This window comes from Microcaecilia unicolor, chromosome 1 (assembly GCF_901765095.1).
Source record: "Microcaecilia unicolor chromosome 1, aMicUni1.1, whole genome shotgun sequence".
NCBI classification, from domain to species: domain Eukaryota; kingdom Metazoa; phylum Chordata; class Amphibia; order Gymnophiona; family Siphonopidae; genus Microcaecilia; species Microcaecilia unicolor.
In genome coordinates, this window is record NC_044031.1 from 714,572,788 (window position 1) to 714,593,100 (window position 20,313).

At 43.1% G+C, this 20,313-nt stretch overlaps 1 protein-coding gene across 1 annotated transcript in view; it reads left to right on the forward strand.

Moving 5' to 3' along the window:
* GLDN (gliomedin) overlaps nt 1-20,313 on the forward strand; it is a 75,868-nt gene that overhangs the window by 13,526 nt on the left and 42,029 nt on the right. Inside the window, exon 4 of the mRNA XM_030189436.1 lies at nt 6,229-6,336. Coding sequence (XP_030045296.1) covers nt 6,229-6,336 — 108 coding nt within the window. The remainder of the gene's footprint in view (nt 1-6,228; nt 6,337-20,313) is intronic.

Below are 20,313 nucleotides of genomic sequence, written 5' to 3' on the forward strand. Positions count from 1 at the left end.
GGTATTGTCTGTGCTTCGCTCTTGGTATTGTCTGTGCTTTGCTCTATCTGCAGAATGTTCTAATAGAGCTTTCTGGTATTATTCAGGGTGATTTTTAATAAGCTGTTTTGCATGTATCCATGTATGTTTTAGTGAATTTTTCAAAGTGAAACCACCCAGTGTTTCTGCAGATGGTCTTAAGTGGAAGAAAATACACCTTTATGTTTGAAAAGTTTACATACATGTGGATTTCTCCCCACTCCTGACTTCACGTGCCCCTCCAGGAACACCTGATTTTTGAGGGTCTAAGCTTCTTTGGATAAATTTTGATGCTCCTGTGTTTTGCATCATATACAGCAGAACATTCTATGGGTTGACCAATATCTTTTTGCTTTTTACATCCCAAATTTGGGTGAATTGAGCCTTGTATAATAAGTAAATATTTTCAGATGGCATCGGTGTTGCAAACATACATGCACTAGATATAAGAAATCTATGTTCAGGTGTGCGATAACTGAGGCAAAACCAGTTGAGCGATTAAGGATGTTTTCCTAATGAAAAATATAGAATAAAGTAAAGGAAAAAAATAAAATAAAATGGCTATGATAAAGAAAAGAGATAATATTTAACAAAAAAAATGAATTCCTTTTAAAAATCTATCCCATTGTGAATAAAATATCCGAAGCCTTTGTGACTTGCAAAATAGGTTTGCTAGTACTCAACATTTGCCAAGGTCATGTCTGCTTGATCCATTTCCTTCTTAAGGAACACAGATGTTCACTGACCCAATTCTTAGGTCACATTAGCTCAATGCATGTTGAAAAATTGCAAACGGTTTCTTTTATTTAATTTTAAATATTTTGTTCCCATTGAAAACACTTTTTTGTTTTGTAGTTGTTTTTTTGCAGCTCCTTTTGGCTTTCACAGCACAATGAGCCTTGATTGGTATCTACCAGCAACTTTCCTCCTATTTTTCTTTTTTGTCTTTCTTCTTATTTCTCCATCTGTAACCCAGCTGTTGCACTGAGTGTCTTTGGAAAGTGCCTGTGGACCTTGGCTGCCCTCAGAACCTAGGTACATGTGCAACCTATATCTCACCTGTAGATGGTGCTAGAGTGAGGTGTCTGAGATTTTTTTTTCCCCATGCTGCTCCTTGGCATTTGTAAATTTTGCCTCTGTAGCATCCCCAGCCTTTGCCTGTCAGATGAGGTGAAGGTCTAAATCTGGTCAGCACTATCACTAGTCTGTTGGGCTAGTCTGAAATCATTTTCTAATTCATAAAAGTAATCAATAGAAATGAAAGAAAATAAAACATGGAAAAGAAAATAAGATGATACCTTTTTTATTGGATTAACTTAATACATTTTTGATTAGCTTTCGAAAGTAACCCTTCATCAGATCAGAAATAAGCAAATGTTGATAAATAACAGTATATACAGTGGTGGAAATAAGTATTTGATCCCTTGCTGATTTTGTAAGTTTGCCCACTGACAAAGACATGAGCAGCCCATAATTGAAGGGTAGGTTATTGGTAAGAGTGAGAGATAGCACATCACAAATTAAATCCGGAAAATCACATTGTGGAAAGTATATGAATTTATTTGCATTCTGCAGAGGGAAATAAGTATTTAATCCCTCTGGCAAACAAGACCTAATACTTGGTGGCAAAACCCTTGTTGGCAAGCACAGCGGTCAGACGTCTTCTGTAGTTGATGATGAGGTTTGCACACATGTCAGGAGGAATTTTGGTCCACTCCTCTTTGCAGATCATCTCTAAATCATTAAGAGTTCTGGGCTGTCGCTTGGCAACTCGCAGCTTCAGCTCCCTCCATAAGTTTTCAATGGGATTAAGGTCTGGTGACTGGCTAGGCCACTCCATGACCCTAATGTGCTTCTTCCTGAGCCACTCCTTTGTTGCCTTGGCTGCAACCCAGCCACGACCCATTTTTAAGGCCCTGGCGGAGGGAAGGAGGTTGTCACTCAGAATTGTACGGTACATGGCCCCATCCATTCTCCCATTGATGCGGTGAAGTAGTCCTGTGCCCTTAGCAGAGAAACACCCCCAAAACATAACATTTCCACCTCCATGCTTGACAGTGGGGACGGTGTTCTTTGGGTCATAGGCAGCATTTCTCTTCCTCCAAACACGGCGAGTTGAGTTCATGCCAAAGAGCTCAATTTTTGTCTCATCTGACCACAGCACCTTCTCCCAATTACTCTCGGCATCATCCAGGTGTTCACTGGCAAACTTCAGACGGGCCGTCACATGTGCCTTCCGGAGCAGGGGGACCTTGCGGGCACTGCAGGATTGCAGTCCGTTATGTCGTAATGTGTTACCAATGGTTTTCGTGGTGACAGTGGTCCCAGCTGCCTTGAGATCATTGACAAGTTCCCCCCTTGTAGTTGTAGGCTGATTTCTAACCTTCCTCATGATCAAGGATACCCCACGAGGTGAGATTTTGCGTGGAGCCCCAGATCTTTGTCGATTGACAGTCATTTTGTACTTCTTCCATTTTCTTACTATGGCACCAACAGTTGTCTCCTTCTCGCCCAGCGTCTTACTGATGGTTTTGTAGCCCATTCCAGCCTTGTGCAGGTGTATGATCTTGTCCCTGACATCCTTAGACAGCTCCTTGCTCTTGGCCATTTTGTAGAGGTTAGAGTCTGACTGATTCACTGAGTCTGTGGACAGGTGTCTTTCATACAGGTGACCATTGCCGACAGCTGTCTGTCATGCAGGTAACGAGTTGATTTGGAGCATCTACCTGGTCTGTAGGGGCCAGATCTCTTACTGGTTGGTGGGGGATCAAATACTTATTTCCCTCTGCAGAATGCAAATAAATTCATATACTTTCCACAATGTGATTTTCCGGATTTAATTTGTGATGTGCTATCTCTCACTGTTACCAATAACCTACCCTTCAATTATGGGCTGCTCATGTCTTTGTCAGTGGGCAAACTTACAAAATCAGCAAGGGATCAAATACTTATTTCCACCACTGTATAAGTGAAACATCAAAGCACTCCAATGTCAATCTCACAGGATGAGAGTGAGGTGGTTTAGCTGAGAGAAAGGGAGAGCCGGGTGGATGAGGGACAGGGAGATACACTTGGTGATAAGAGGGTGACAAAGAGTGTGGCACACATCCTTGCAATATATCCAGCTGCAAACTATGCCATAACATTTCATAGGATCCCACAGTTATTCACAAAGGAAAAATATTCACCATAAAGGAATCCTTCACATGCTCATCTTCCAATCTGGTATGTATCATTCAATGTAAGAGATCATAGACATCATATGAAAAATGCCAGTACCAGTCAGGATGTCACCACTTTAGAAAACCAGAACACTGTATCAATGATTTTATGGTGAGAATATTAAAAGAAAACTTTAAGGCAATCCAGGAAAGAAAGACCTTTGAAGTCAGAATAATTAAATATGTTGACACCCACCAGACAGGACTTAAAGATCTGAGTTTTCTAGCCCATTATAAACCATAAAAATTCTACTGATCTGATGAAGAAGGGTTACCTTCAAAAACGTGTTGTTAGTCCAATAAAAAAGGTATCATCTTATTTTCTTTTCTATGTTTTATTTTATTTCTATTGATTACCTTTAAAAGTGGACTAACACAGCTACTACATCTCTCTCATTCATAAAACAAACCAACAAATGCACTGTTTGGTTGTTATTTCTTTTATTTATCCTGGCCATTTCTTGGTTTCTCTTTTTCTAATATGATTTTCATTGGAAAAAACATCCTTAGATGCTCACCTGGCTTGGACTCATCTATCATACATTTGGCTAGAAAATTGACATTGTATGTGCTGGGGCAGGGTCCTCTACATGTGAGCTTCCCTTGGTTCATCGCAGATTGCAAGCACTGGTGACAACAGCTCCTGTATTGAAAAGTTTGCCATTGGAGCTTGTTTTGAGTTGCACTACGTTATGTTTAGAAGAAAAGGGAAACCCTTTTTTTAAAACTCTAGAAGGTTTAGTAACAGTAGCGTGGTTCTTAGTCCTGGCTTCTGGGTTTGGAGAGCCAGGTATCGCTGCAATTTGGGCAAGCCATTTAACTGTCCATTGCCTTAGCCACCAACTTAGCGAGGTGATTGTGTTAAGTAGTCCGATGGTGAGCACTGAGCACCAATTCAATAATGACAGCTGTGTGCACAGATGCCTTTCTAGAGCACAGGCATAAACCCGCATTTTTGCGCACAAAATTAGATGCACTCAACTATGCCAGGTCAGTGGCAGATATAACGCGCGTAACTTGCAGTATTCGGTAAACTACCCATGCTCTAGCTGCGTGTATGCCCCATGCAGTTACATGCTACTTTATACTTTCGTGTGTCAGTGCCAATTATCTCGCCACTTACATGCTCATGGCACACATAACTACGCACAGTTATAGAATTGTTCTTTTTATGGTTAGATTCTATATATGGTGCCTAAAAAATCAGTGCCACAAAAAGCGCTATTCTATAACCTGCATTTAAAGTTAGGCACAGTTTATCGAATAGTAATTGTGCCCGGGGGTCTTGCCTAACTTTAGACGAGGCCATTTGCACCAACTGAAACATGGTGCAAATGTATGCATCTACATTAGAAACATAGAAGCTTGACGGCCCATCCAGTCTGCCCATCCAGGGCTGCCAAGATACTGAGCCATGCCCGGAGCAGAGCTGCCACTGCCAGGCCTCACCCAGGACCACCGCCCCCCATCAGGCTTATTTTCGAAAGTGATCGCCGGCGATCTTCCGACATAAATCGGGAGATGGCCAGCGATCTCGCAAAAGCGGCGAAATCGGTATAATCAAAAGCTGCTTTTTTGACACCATCGCCGCTTTCCCGTCACTGAGCCGGCGAAAGTTCAAGGGGGCGTATCGGCGGCGAAGTGAAGGCGGGACATGGGCGGGCATGGGCTTGGCTACCAGATGGCCGGCTTTTGCTGTCCTGGCATGTCAGGGGGACCAATGCACTGCAAATGCTGGCTCCTCCCACGACCAAATGCCTTGGATATCGCCGGGTTGGAGATCGCCGGCATTTTTTTTCCATTATCGCTGAAAAACAAAAACGGCCATCTCAAACCCGGCAAACTCTGGCATTCGACCGGGCTAAACCGTGTTATCGAAAAAAAAAAAGATGGCTGGCCTTCTTTTTCGATAATACGGTTCCGGCCAGCTGTAGTGCCGCCGCCAAAATAGATCACCAGCGACATTCGATTATGCCCCTCCATGCCACGTAGCCATACTATAATAATGGGGGGGGGGGAGCCCAAAGTGGGGGGAGGCACATTTTGCCCCACCTCCCTGCCTGCCGCCGCAACTCCACATACTTTGGCTGGTGGGGATCCCCAAGCTCTACCAGCAGAAGCCTTCCTCCAGCTCTATTCTCTGCCGCATTGCCTGCCCTGCGGCTGCTTCCCCCCTCACATCACTGTGTGAGGGGAAAAGCAGCCTCAGGGCAGGCAATGCGGCAGAGAACAGCGCTGGAGGAAGGCTTCTGCTGGCGGGGCTTGGGGACCCCCACCTGTTAAACCAGAGGCCCCGAAGCCCTGTATCTGCTCCTCCCCAGCCTCTAAGGGGGGGGCCTGGTGCTGGAGTATTTTCTCTCCTGCTCCTGTCGGGACGCAATCACCCAGGTCACCTCAGGAGCAGGAGAGAGAAGGCCCAGCACCGGGGCCTTCCTTGGAGGCCGGGCCCAGGGGAATCTTGACACCCCCCCCCCCCCCCCCCCCCCCCTCGGCAGCCCTGTACCCATCCTCAGTAACCTCTAACTCTTGCTTTTCCTGTCCCACACTTTTTAAAATTCTGACACAGTCCTCGTCTCCACGACCTCCACCGCCCAGAGGCGGTTGTGACTCAGTCGGTGAGAAGAGGGTGCTAGTGTAGAGCACAAGCGGCAGGTGCAGGCGGACCTGAGCTGTGCTGGGGATACACCCTCTAAGTGGCCACGGGGTAGTCCCAGGTGGGTGGCTAGGCGTTTCTTGACAGTACCAATAATTACTAAGTCAATTATTGGCACTAATTATTATTATTTTGCTATTCTTCGTCCGGAGGCTATACAAGCAATGTTTTATACTGTTTTCTTGGTATGGAACTCATTGCTAGACTCTGGAAGCTGTATGAAATAGACCAGTGGTAGTAGCTTTTAAACATATTAATAAAAATGTTAGTTCAGAAACAACTTCCTGTTGAGATAGCTTGACATGCCACCTTACAGTGTTTGGTTTTCTTGTCAAGGACCTCCAGGACTCGATGGATTACCTGGACAGAATGGTTCTGATGGATTTCCTGGCATCCCAGGGCAGAAAGGAGAACCAGGAGTAAATGGAAAAAGAGGAAAAGCAGGTATAGTATGAATCTTTCATAGTGCCTTTCAGTGAACTTGTTGCTTACTGCTCACATGTCCTATACTTTTACTTCCAGCCTTGGGGGGAGGACACTGGCAGCACATTTCTGGAGCTCAGACTACTGTTATTATCTTTACCAAGTTACGCTTGGGTAATCTAAAGCACAGGGAGATACAGTGATTTGTACAAGGTTACAGGAAGAATAATTAGAAGAGCAAGAAATCAAACCTATCAGGAATTTTCTTGACTCATGTTCGATAAACATGTGGTAACTCTTATCAGGCTGATATGATAGAACATGCTAATTCATGTGCTAACTGCATATCTATTATGGGGTGGGGAATGGGTGTGGATTGGGCATTACAGTTAGTGCACAGTAACTTGCAGATAGTGTGAATGTACTTACTGCATCCAAATGGCTGGTGAAATTTAATGTAGACAAATGCAAAGTGATGCACATTGGAAAGAATAATCTGAATCATGTTTACCTGATGCTAGGCTCCACCTTGAGGGTCAGCACCCAACAAAAAGATCTAGGTGTCGTTGTAGACAATACATTGAAATTTTCTGCCCAGTGTGCGGCGGTGGCTAAAAAAGCAAACATGATGCTAGGAATTATTAGGAAAGGGATGGTAAATAAGACCAAGAATACTATAATGCCTCTGTATCACTACATGGTGCAACCTCACCTTGAGTATTGTGTTCAACTCTGGTCGTTGAATCTAAAAAAAATATGGAGGGGCATTTTCGAAAGGGACGTCCAAGTTGCGATTTGGATGTCCTTGCAAAATGGCAAAATCTAGGGGTGGGGAAACCCGTATTTTCGAAACAAGATGGACGTCCATCTTTCGTTTAGAAAATACCGTCAGGGACATCCAAATCCTTAAACTTCGCCGTCCCTAGATTTGGACGTCCCTAGACATGGTCATTTCTGATTTTCAGCGATTTTCGAAACTAAAGATGTCCATGTCAGAAACAATCAAATGTAAACCATTTGGTCATGGGAGGAGCCGGCATTTGCAGTGCACTGGTTCCCCTGACATGCCAGGACAACAACTGGGCACCCTAAGGGGCACTGCAGTGGACTTCATAAATTGCTCCCAGGTACATAGCTCCCTTACCTTGTGTGCTGAGCCCCCCAACCCCCCCCCCAAACCCCACTACCCCCAACTGTACACCACTACCATGGCCCTTACGGGTGAAGGGGGGTACCTATATATGGGTACAGTGGGTTTATGGTGTGTTTTGGAGAGCTCGCTGTTTCCTCCAAAAATGTAATAGGTAGGGGGGATAGGCGCGTGGGTCCGCCTGTCTGAAGTGCACTGCAGTACCCACTAAAACTGCTTCTGGGACCGGCATGCGCTCTCATGGACCTGAGTATGACATCTGAGGCTGGCACGACATATTTTTAAAGATGTTTTTTGAAGGTGGGAGGGGGTTAGTGACCACTGGGGGAGTAGCGGGAGGACATGCCAGATTCTCTCCGGTGGCCATCTGGTCATTTCTGGCACCTTTTTGCGCCTTAGTCGAAAGAAAAATAGGACTGGTTGAAAATGTCCAAGTGTTCATCAGGGACATCCTTGTTTTTTTCGATTATAGGTCAAGGATGTCCAAGTGGTAGGCACGCCCAAGTCCTGCCTTCGCTATACCTCCGACACGCCCCTTGAACTTTGGCCATCCTTGCAATGGAGTGCAGTTGGGGATGTCCTAAATCGGGTTTCGATTATACCGATTTGGACGTCCCTGGGAGAAAATGAGCCCAATAGCGGAATTAGAAAATGTTCAAAGAAGAGTGACCAAAATGATAAAGGGGATGGAACGCCTCTCGTATGAGGAAAAGCTAAAGAGGTTAGGGCTCTTCAGCTTAGAAAAGATATGGCTGAGTTGAGATATGATTGAGGTCTACAAAATTCTGAGTGGTGTAGAACGAGTAGAAGTGAATCAATATTTTACTCTTTCAAAAAGTACAAAGACTAGGGGACACTCAATGAAGTTACATGGAAATACTTTTAAAACAAATAGGAGGAATATTTCACTTAATGAATATTTAAGCTCTGAAACTCTTTGCCGGAGTATGTGGTAACAGTGGTTAGTGTATCTCGGTGCGAAAAAAAGGTTTAGACAAGTTCCTAGAGGAAAAATCCATTGTCTGTTATTGAGATAAACATGGAGGAGCCACTGCGTGCCCTGGGATTAGTAGTATGTAAAGATAGGAGACCCATAGGGTTAGAGAGTTCCTATATAGAGTCCAGGCTTGAGTCTATCCTAGATTCATGGAATGTTAGCACATGGCCATTAATGCAAAAAATAGAAAAAAGTATTTTTATAGCTGCAGTAAAAATGACCTTAGCACACAGGAAAGATCTGCATCAGGGCATGCTAAGACCACTTTTTACTGTAGCATAGTACAAAGACCCCTAAAAGCTCTATTGTGTTATTGTGCTCTGAAATTCATTATGGGCTCCTTTTACTAAGGGGCGCTAATGGATTTAGGGGAAGATTCTATATATGATGCCTAAAAAATTGGCGCTGAAATTAGTGCCAACAAAGTGTATTCTATAATCGGTGCCTAGATGTAGGCATGGTATATAGAATACGATTAGTTGATATCTCAGGGCCTAAAACTACACACATCCATTTACACCAACGAAAACGTGGTGTAAATCCTGGCACGTAGCTTTATGTGCACTGGGCCATATTCTATAACTATGTGTGTAAATTTCTGAATGCCCATGAAATGCCCATTTCCCCACTTATAACCATGCCCCTTTTTGCCCTCACGCGTTAGAAGTTTACAGAATATGTTTAGCAAATTGTGCGTGTAAATTTTAATTAGTGCACACTATTGCTTGTCAAGTGTTATTATCAGCACTGATTAGCTTGTTAAGCTTATTAAGTTACAAGCATTGTTATAGAATCAGCTTGCATTTCAGTGTGGATCTAGGTGCGTTACATAGAATCTGGGTGTTAGCGCATGCTAACGATTAGCACGCAGTAAATGCAAAGATGCCCATTTTATTCCTATGGGCATCTTAGCATTTAGCGCGTGCTAAACATTAGTGTGCACTAAATCCGTTAATGCATCTTTTGCGTACGCTTTGTAGTGCTATAAAAATGCTAAATAGTAGTAGTAGTACATGCGTTATTTGCTACTGGTACCATTTTATGCAATGAGGTCTCTTTACTAATACTGTGCATTAGCAGGCATTGGCTGGCTAACATAGTAGCACTAATCTAGGAGTCCTTTTACTAAGCTGAGGTAAAAAGTGGTTTTAGTGTGCCCTTATCCAGGTTTTTCCCGTGCACTATGGCTATTTTTACCGCAGCCATAAAAATGGCCTCTTTCAATTTTTTTGTACTAATGGCCATGTGCTAATATTCATCTAAATATAGACTCCTACATAAATATATCTTGCGTCAAATATATGTTTAAATTTATAGGGGAAAAGCCTCAATCCCGGCGTGAGCTCCTTGTGTTGTGGAACAACGTAAGGGAGCACCGCCCGATCATCACTGGCTGAAAAACCCCTGTTTAAGTAACCCACTTTTGTTACCAATTTTTCAAAAAAACTCAAATTAATGGTTACTTAACTTCACTGCTGAAACTTTCTTAAGCAGTAAACCGGAACACAGTCATCTGAACCCAATCCACGGCCCGACTCAGCCTAAGTTTCGCCTTCTTCCTCAGGGTCCGTCGGTCAATCAACTGTATCTATCACAAAAAATGTCACATAAATCATATATATGGCGCTCCTTAGTATGAACAGTATCGCCTCCAACCTTAACTTAATGCTTCTTACTTCAATCGGCTTTTCGCTTTTCTCAATGTGAACTTTTCAAGATGGCGTCGGTATTTATAATGGATGACGTCAGACGCTATATTTAGGCTCCGCCCAACTTCCTGCTAGGCGGGGCTAGCTTACGTGTAACTCATCCCTTACAGATCAAGTGTTTATACTTCATACATTTATAACGGTTGCCCTCAGACGGAACTTGGTCAGAAGAACTGACTCCATTCAATTCTAATATTTAAACTGTTCGGTTGTAGAGAGTGTAAACGGTATATCCATCTTTGCTCCTGTTGTAGTAGAACCAATCTTCTATCGCCTCCTCGTATGTCCCACTTGATTTGTTGTAAAATGACACATTTAAGAGTGTCAAAAGTGTGATTTAATTCGATGCAATGCATGGCTAAAGGAGCGGTCTTCTTCTGTGTATTGATGTTGCTCTTATGTTCTGTGAGTCTAATAGTGAATTTTCGTGATGTTTACCCCACATATACTTTCTGGCAAGGGCATATGATGGCATAAACCACCCATTCTGAACTGCATGTGGTATTCTGATGAAGGATGTGAAGTTTCTTCGTCCTCGGATCTATAAACTCCTTCGTATTAATCATTAATCCACACATGTTACATTGTCCACAGCTTCTATGTCCCACTATCTGGGAATCTGGTGTATAAGGTCTTCTAAGAATAGCCGGTGCCAGAATCTCTTTAAGGTTCCTGCCTCGGCTGTACGCCAGTCTTAAATTAGTGTTCTGTAGCTCCGGCAAAGTCTGAATTATATGCCAATTCTTCTTTAATACCTTAGAGACCTGAGTTGCTTCGCTTGTGTATTTCAATACACAGGTGACATTATCTTTTCCCTCATCTGTCTCTTTTTGTCTAGGAAGAAGTAAATATTCACGGTTATTGTATTTCGCTCTTCTGTATGCACTCTTGATTACCTTCATTGGATAGCCTCTCTCATGTAATCGTTTCCTTAGAATTTTAGATTTCTCTTTAAATTCTATCTCACTGGAACATATGCGTCTATAACGTAGAAACTGAGATATAGGTAAACTGTCTTTCAATTTCTGCGGATGACAACTGCTATATTCTAAAAATGTATTTCTGTCAGTTGATTTACGAAAAACTGTGGTCTCCAGTTTCTTGTTGTTCTTGGTGATTAATACATCCAGAAAAGACATGCTGTGGAGATCTTGTTCATATGTAAAGCGCAGTGTAGGATGGCAGGCATTCAAATATTCGAGCGCCATCTTCAATTCTTGTTCTGTCCCAGTCCAAATGCAAAATACATCGTCTATGAATCTTAACCAAGTTTTCACTTTCGCGAACCATATGGACGTGTATACATATTTTTCTTCGAATCTGGCAACAAATAAGTTGGCTACCGAAGGGGCGATAGTCACGCCCATAGCTATCCCAGTTCTCTGTCTGAATAGCCGACCTTCGAATTGAAAATAGTTATTTTTCAAAGCTATTGCTGCCAGTTCAGTTATAAATTCTGTGGGAACATGAATCGTTTCTCGTGTTTCCAGAGATTGTGTTATTACCTCTAAAGCTTCTTCCTGAGGAATAATGGTGTAAAGGCTTACTACATCCATTGTGACTAATCTCCAGTGATCTTGTATATCTCCCAACATTTGCATCCGACTCAAAAAATCTGTGGTGTCTTTAATATAAGACCTAGTTTCCTGAACAAAGGGGCGTAAAAAGGTATCTACATATATTGATAATGGCTCTAATATAGAGTTCCGGCTGGAGACTATTGGTCTTCCGGGAGGGTTCTGTAGACTTTTGTGAATTTTAGGTAAGGTATAAAAGGCTGGAATGCGTGGGGCTTTTTTGTTTAAAAATGCAAATTCTTTTTGTGTTATATAACTTCGTGCGAAGCCCACCCCAGTTTTCGAAAAGATCTCTTGCTGTAACTTCTCTGTGGGATCCTCTCCTAATTCTTCATAATCTAATGGGTTATGGAGCTGTCTTAATGCCTCTGTAATGTAGTCTTGTTTATTCTGCAAAACTACAGCTCCCCCCTTGTCAGCTTTTCTAATTATTATTTCTGTGTTGTTCCTTAGTGCTTCAATCGCTAGTCTTTCTTGTGAAGTACAATTATAATATTTGTTATTTTTTCTATGTTCCAATCGCTCTAACTCTTTAATAACTAATTGTTTGAAAATAATAATAGCTGGTTCGGGGGGGGTTGGGGGCACCCATTTCGACTTAAGTTTCACCCTAGATGTTTCTACTCTAGTTTCTTCCCCAGCAAAGAATACTTTAATATGCAAATTCCTCAAAAATCTTTCTAAATCAACCCGACTTTGAAAGGAATCGTGAGTCACTGTTGGTACATAGGTTAGACCTTTAGCTAATACCTCTTGTTCTACTATAGATAATCTATATCTAGATAGGTTCACTACTACCGATTCCTTCACTGTTGTGATCGTGTGTGGGGTCGATCCATGGGTTCTTGGGGATAACTCCGGTCCTGTCTGTTTCCCCGTCGGGGGCCTCTGCCTCTGCCCCTCCTCCGTCCTCTTTTGCCTCTCCCTTGTCCTAAAAAACGTGGTTCACCTCCCGATGCACTTGAATCTGTATCTACTGAATCTAGTCCGCCTTCGTCAAAGGTAGATCTCTGTATGTCATGTTCTCTATGTAGCCAGGGATAAATCGCTTTATCTGCTAGATCTTTCTCATCTCTATGGAATTTTTTGATTTTTGTTCTTTGTAATTCGTATCTAAATTGATCCATCTTGATTTTTAATTCATCATGTTGTTTATTGAAAATCTCCATCGTCTCTCTCTGTTTAGTCTCCAGCCGGAACTCTATATTAGAGCCATTATCAATATATGTAGATACCTTTTTACGCCCCTTTGTTCAGGAAACTAGGTCTTATATTAAAGACACCACAGATTTTTTGAGTCGGATGCAAATGTTGGGAGATATACAAGATCACTGGAGATTAGTCACAATGGATGTAGTAAGCCTTTACACCATTATTCCTCAGGAAGAAGCTTTAGAGGTAATAACACAATCTCTGGAAACACGAGAAACGATTCATGTTCCCACAGAATTTATAACTGAACTGGCAGCAATAGCTTTGAAAAATAACTATTTTCAATTCGAAGGTCGGCTATTCAGACAGAGAACTGGGATAGCCATGGGCGTGACTATCGCCCCTTCGGTAGCCAACTTATTTGTTGCCAGATTCGAAGAAAAATATGTATACACGTCCATATGGTTCGCGAAAGTAAAAACTTGGTTAAGATTCATAGACGATGTATTTTGCATTTGGACTGGGACAGAACAAGAATTGAAGATGGCGCTCGAATATTTGAATGCCTGCCATCCTACACTGCGCTTTACATATGAACAAGATCTCCACAGCATGTCTTTTCTGGATGTATTAATCACCAAGAACAACAAGAAACTGGAGACCACAGTTTTTCGTAAATCAACTGACAGAAATACATTTTTAGAATATAGCAGTTGTCATCCGCAGAAATTGAAAGACAGTTTACCTATATCTCAGTTTCTACGTTATAGACGCATATGTTCCAGTGAGATAGAATTTAAAGAGAAATCTAAAATTCTAAGGAAACGATTACATGAGAGAGGCTATCCAATGAAGGTAATCAAGAGTGCATACAGAAGAGCGAATACAATAACCGTGAATATTTACTTCTTCCTAGACAAAAAAAGACAGATGAGGGAAAAGATAATGTCACCTGTGTATTGAAATACACAAGCGAAGCAACTCAGGTCTCTAAGGTATTAAAGAAGAATTGGCATATAATTCAGACTTTGCCGGAGCTACAGAACACTAATTTAAGACTGGCGTACAGCCGAGGCAGGAACCTTAAAGAGATTCTGGCACCGGCTATTCTTAGAAGACCTTATACACCAGATTCCCAGATAGTGGGACATAGAAGCTGTGGACAATGTAACATGTGTGGATTAATGATTAATACGAAGGAGTTTATAGATCCGAGGACGAAGAAACTTCACATCCTTCATCAGAATACCACGTGCAGTTCAGAATGGGTGGTTTATGCCATCATATGCCCTTGCCAGAAAGTATATGTGGGGTAAACATCACGAAAATTCACTATTAGACTCACAGAACATAAGAGCAACATCAATACACAGAAGAAGACCGCTCCTTTAGCCATGCATTGCATCGAATTAAATCACACTTTTGACACTCTTAAATGTGTCATTTTACAACAAATCAAGTGGGACATACGAGGAGGCGATAGAAGATTGGTTCTACTACAACAGGAGCAAAGATGGATATACCGTTTACACTCTCTACAACCGAACGGTTTAAATATTAGAATTGAATGGAGTCAGTTCTTCTGACCAAGTTCCGTCTGAGGGCAACCGTTATAAATGTATGAAGTATAAACACTTGATCTGTAAGGGATGAGTTACACGTAAGCTAGCCCCGCCTAGCAGGAAGTTGGGTGGAGCCTAAATATAGCGTCTGACGTCATCCATTATAAATACCGACGCCATCTTGAAAAGTTCACATTGAGGAAAGCGAAAAGCCGATTGAAGTAAGAAGCATTAAGTTAAGGTTGGAGGCGATACTGTTCATACTAAGGAGCGCCATATATATGATTTATGTGACATTTTTTGTGATAGATACAGTTGATTGACCCACGGACCCTGAGGAAGAAGGCGAAACTTAGGCTGAGTCGGGCCGTGGATTGGGTTCAGATGACTGTGTTCCGGTTTACTGCTTAAGAAAGTTTCAGCAGTGAAGTTAAGTAACCATTAATTTGAGTTTTTTTGAAAAATTGGTAACAAAAGTGGGTTACTTAAACAGGGGTTTTTCAGCCAGTGATGATCGGGCGGTGCTCCCTTACGTTGTTCCACAACACAAGGAGCTCACGCCGGGATTGAGGCTTTTCCCCTATAAATTTAAACATATATTTGACGCAAGATATATTTATGTAGGAGTCTATATTTAGATGATTGTTGATTGATTCGACTGCCTATAGTTCCAATATTGATTAACAGCATGTGCTAATATTGCCATTAGTGTACAGCCATTAAAAAAAATTGCCATAAGAATAGCCATACTGGGTCAGATCAATGGTCCATCTAACCCAGTATCCTGTTTCCAGCAGCGGCCAAGCCAGGTCACAAGTAACTGGCAGAAACCCAAATAGTGGCAATATTCCATGCTAGCAATCCCTGGACAAGCAGTGGCTTCCCCCATGTCCATCTCAATAACAGACTATGGACTTTTCCTCCAGGAACTTGTCCAAACCCTTTTTAAACCCCAGATACACTAACTGCTGTTACCTCATCCTGTGGCAGCAAGTTCCAGAGCTTACTACTCGTTGAGTGAAAAAATATTTCCTTCTATTTGTTTTAAAAGTATTTACTACTACTACTACTTAACATTTCTAGAGCGCTACTAGGGTTACGCAGCGCTGTACAGATTAAGAAAAAAGGACAGTCCCTGCTCCAAGGAGCTTACAATCTAATGGGCAAAATGTCAAGTAGGGGCAGACCAGATTTCCTGAATAGAGGTATGGTGGTTAGGTGCCGAAGGCGACATTGAAGAGGTGGGCTTTGAGCAAGGCTTTGAAGATGGGCAGGGAGGGGGCCTGGCATATGGGCTCAGGGAGTTTGTTCCAGGCATGGGGTGAGGCAAGGCAGAAAGGGCGGAGCCTGGAGTTGGCGGTGGTGGAGAAGGGTACCGACAGGAGGGATTTATCTTGAGAACGGAGGTTACGGGTAGGAATGTAAGGGGAGATGAGGGTAGAGAGGTAGGGAGGGGCTGTAGATCGAGTGCATTTGATCGGAAGCCAGTGAAGTGACTTGAGGAGAGGGGTGATATGAGTGTACCGGTTCAGGCGGAAGATAAGACGTGCAGCAGAGTTTTGAACGGACTGAAGGGGGGATAGATGGCAAAGTGGGAGGCCAGTGAGGAGTAGGTTGCAGTAGTCATTCCATGTAACTTCCTTGAGTGTCCCCTAGTCTTTGTACTTTTTGAATGAGTAAAAAATCAATTTACTTTTATTCGTTGTACACCACTCAGCATTTTGTAGACCTCAATCATATCTCCCCTCATCCATCTCTTTTCCAAGCTGAAGAGCCCTAACCTCTTTAGCCTTTCCTCATATGAGAGGAGTTCCACCCCCTTTATCATTTTGGTCGTTCTTCTTTGAACCTTTCTAATTTCACTATATCTTTTTTTTACTACGGCGACCGGGTAAATTACCACATGAGCATTTACCGCCACCCATTTTGTAGGCAGTAAGGGCTTACGCTAACCACTTAGTACGCAGCAATGTAGTTATGCTAACTGTATAGCACAGGAACGCCCACTCTCAACCCTGACATGCTGATTTAACACTTGCTGTAGGATGCCTGAGCGCATCCCACAGTACACCATTTTAAGCTGTGTTACGCATGAATTAGCGCCTAGCGCAGCTTAGTAAAGGGCCCCCTAGTTTGTATGTTAACAATCAGAATGGGACAGAGCAGACGATGTGCAAGACGTTTGATAAACTATGTTTTAAAAACCTGCAGCCGAGATATGCTGTTTTGGGCATATTTGCAATATTGTTTCAGTGGAAAATGGAAGGGATAAATGCTTTTTGTTGGCCCATGGTTCCGCATCAAGTTAGTTTTCTTGTTTTTTTTCTTTCCTTACTTTCCTCTTTGTGTGAAATATTCAGGAGTGTTTTGTTCAGATCTTGCACATTATTTCTTTCCTTCCTGTAATGTAATTCCACACTCTGGAAAACAATGGACAGGCAGTGCCAGATGTGTCATATAATGGCACTGCAGAACAAGTAGCTCTTAAGTAAAGCTCAATTTTCAAAATTACCAAGCCGTTTCACATTAGCTGAAGTGCAGGTGAACATTTTCATACCTTCCAAACAGCCATCTGTCCATCATGAATTCCTGATTACAAATAATAGTTTGAAATAACTGGTATAGTCAAATTAGATGTTTCTGATACTAGACAGTCTGACTTGTTTGCAAACTGCAGAGGTGACTAGCAATGACACTTGTAAACTGTATCTGCACTACTAGTACAGGTCTTTACTGTTATGTGGCTGCAAATGTATTAGCTTGGTAATTAGAAAGAAAAGAGAGAAAAAGATTTTAGCAGACAAACTCTACAATCCTGCATCATCCCTTGCTTCCTTCACTCAACATGTAAACTCTGGAATTTGTTGCCAGAGAATGTGGTAAAGGCGGTTAGCTTAGCGGGGTTTAAAAATTGTCTGAACGACTTCCTAAAGGAAAAGTCCACAGACCATTATTAAATTGACTTGGGGAAAATCCACTGCTTATTTCTGGGATAAGCAGCATATAAAATGTATTGAGTTTTTTGGGATCTTACCAGGTATTTGTGACCTGGATTGGCCACTGTTGGAAACAGGATGCTGGGCTTGATGGACCTTTGGTCTGTCCCGGTGTGGCAATACTTATGTACTTCATGGTATAATGTGCTGAGAAAAAGATCAAAAGATTAAAAAGAAGTTTGCAGCTCCTGCAGGAGGGGAATTCAGTTCATCACATAATAGTGACACCTGATGGTTGAAATTGAGTTCCAGGGCAGAACTTGGTATAGAGCCAGCCATTGGAGCCAGCTCTGTGGGTGCTTGAGCACCCCCCAATATTGAACAAACTCCTTGACTGTGTCTCACAGCTCAGGTCAGCTGTGTCACCTGCTGGGTGTTCTGTAGATTTCTCCCCTCAGTGGTCTAGAGAAGCTGCTGTCTATGCCACTGACCTTTGCTTCTTTCCTCCTGCCAACCAGTGGTGTAGCCAGACCTGACATTTGGGGGGAGGGGGCAGGCATACAGGTGTGAGTAGTGCTTGGTATACTCCTAAATAATGGCATAGAGTGCACTTGATGATGGATTTCTGAGTAAGAAGTCTGTCCAACAGTTGTCCTGCATCAACACACTTATGGAAACTTTGGAAATACTGACTTTTTAAAATGTAGTCACGTTATCCCATAACTTAAACTTTGTCAACGTCTCAACACACATCACAGTGATCTGCAAAATAAATAAAACATAATGGTACATATCCTTCAACTTTGCTTTTTAACAAATATAAACACCTTATTAAACTGTATTAATAAAACAGGTAAATGCCTTTCAAGTACAAGTTTAAATACGTAACGTAAGAAATCTACTATAAAGAATACAGACCCCTAACACTGCACACTTGACTACCGAGCTTTTAATTTAAACATATATTTTGCATCCACAGAAACCCCGATAGCTTCTCCTCTAAGAATGGATGCAAAGCAGAAAAGGGAATTTCCCTAGGAACTCACCATACAAAAAAAGTTGATTTGGTGTAACCTCAGTAAAAATATAGACCCTTGGGGCACACCCAGGCAGTTGGGCTTTCAGGATGTCTACAATGAACACACATGAGATAGGTATGTATACCAAGGAGGCATTGTATGAAAATCTCTCTCATGCATATTCATTGTAGATATCCCGAAAACTCAACTGGCTGGATGTGCCCAGCACGGCTCTACCAGTCAGGGGTGTAGCTACGAGGGGCCATGGGGGCCTGGGCCCCCTCAAATTATGTCCATGCCCCAACTCCCGCCAGCCAAAGCCTTCTTCAGCGCCGTTCCTGCCCTGCTCTTCTTGCTCCTCCTGTCCTGTGCACGCTGACGCTCCTTTACGTGAAATTGAGAAGGAGCATCAGCGTGCACAGGACAGGAGGAGCAAGAAGAGAAGAGCAGGAACGCGGCTGCGCCATAGACGGCACTGATGAAGGCTTCAGCTGGCGGGGGTTGGGGACCCCCACCAGAAAAGGTATTTGCAAGGTGAGGAGGGTGCGAGGAAGCGAGGGGGTACGAGGAGGTGCGAGGCAGTAGCGGGGCGGAGGTGAGATGAAGGAAAGCGAGGCATGGCGGTGGGGGGGGGGGGGGGGGCGGCAGGGCGGCACTGAAAATGTGCCCCCAACCTCAGGCTCTGGCTCCCTCCCAACGTAAGGTCTGGCTATGCCCCTGCTACCAGTACTGGAGACCCCCACTAGTCATGAGCATTTTTATTTTTCAAACAGGCCAGACACTTTGAAAAATAACACAAAACCCTGCAAAAAAATTACTCAAAACCTATATAGGAAACTTACTAAACCATAATAGCCCTAACCCATCTATGATGACAGGCCCTAAACTACCAATATACCTGGGAAATTGGAACAAGACGAACTGTTACAGATTCCTACATAGAGATCGTATGCCAGAAGAATCCTTCACCTCAGTTGTAGATGCCGAAAAGGATTCTTACATGATACAAAATAAGGAACGGCAAAAAACATGCAGACAAAAACTGAAAGCAGAAAGACCAGACTCTGCATGTCGTGCAGCACCAGAAAAAAAACAGAAAGAAGTGCATGTTCTCCTGTACAGTGCAAAATAATGCTGACTGACGTAAATGTGTCTCCTCTTCTCTCTGTCCCCTTCTATCCAGCATGTCCCCTTGCTCTCCCTTCCATTCAGCTTCTCCCCTCTCTATATCCTCCCTTCCATCCAGCTTCTCCTCATCTCTTCCCCTTCCATCCAACGTCTCCCCCCTCTCTCCCCTTCCGTCCAGTTTCTTATCTTCTCTATGCCCCTTCTATCCAGCATATCCCCTCTCTTTCCCTCCCCTTTCATCCAGCATGTCCAGTTGCTCTCCCTCCCAGTCAGCTTCTCCTCTCTCTAACATTCCCTCCCATCCAGTTTCTCCCCTCTCCCTCCATCCCGCTTCTCCTCTCTCTATATATCCTCCCTTCCATCCAGCTTCTCCCCATCGCTCCCCTTCCATCCAACATCTCCCCTCTTTCTCCCCTTCCACCCAGTATCTCCCTCCCTCCCTCCCTCTCCTCTCTTTCTCTGTCTCTTTCTCTCTCCATTCAGTGTCTCCCCTCTCTCTGATCCCTTCTATCCAACATCTTTGCAGTCTCCCCCCTTCATGCAACATACACTTTTTCTTTCTCCCTCTCCCTTTCGAATCAGTGTCTTTTTTCCCTTCTTTGCCACCCCTGCCATCTTTTGTTTCCCCAACCTAGCTCCCCAGGCACCCCAGCGGCTGCTGTTTTCCAGAATCATTCATGAAGCTACATCCCTCTATATACAGCTACCAATTCTACTGCTCTCATGCTCTGCTCCAGGAACAGGAAGTGACCTCAGAGGGAAGTGGGA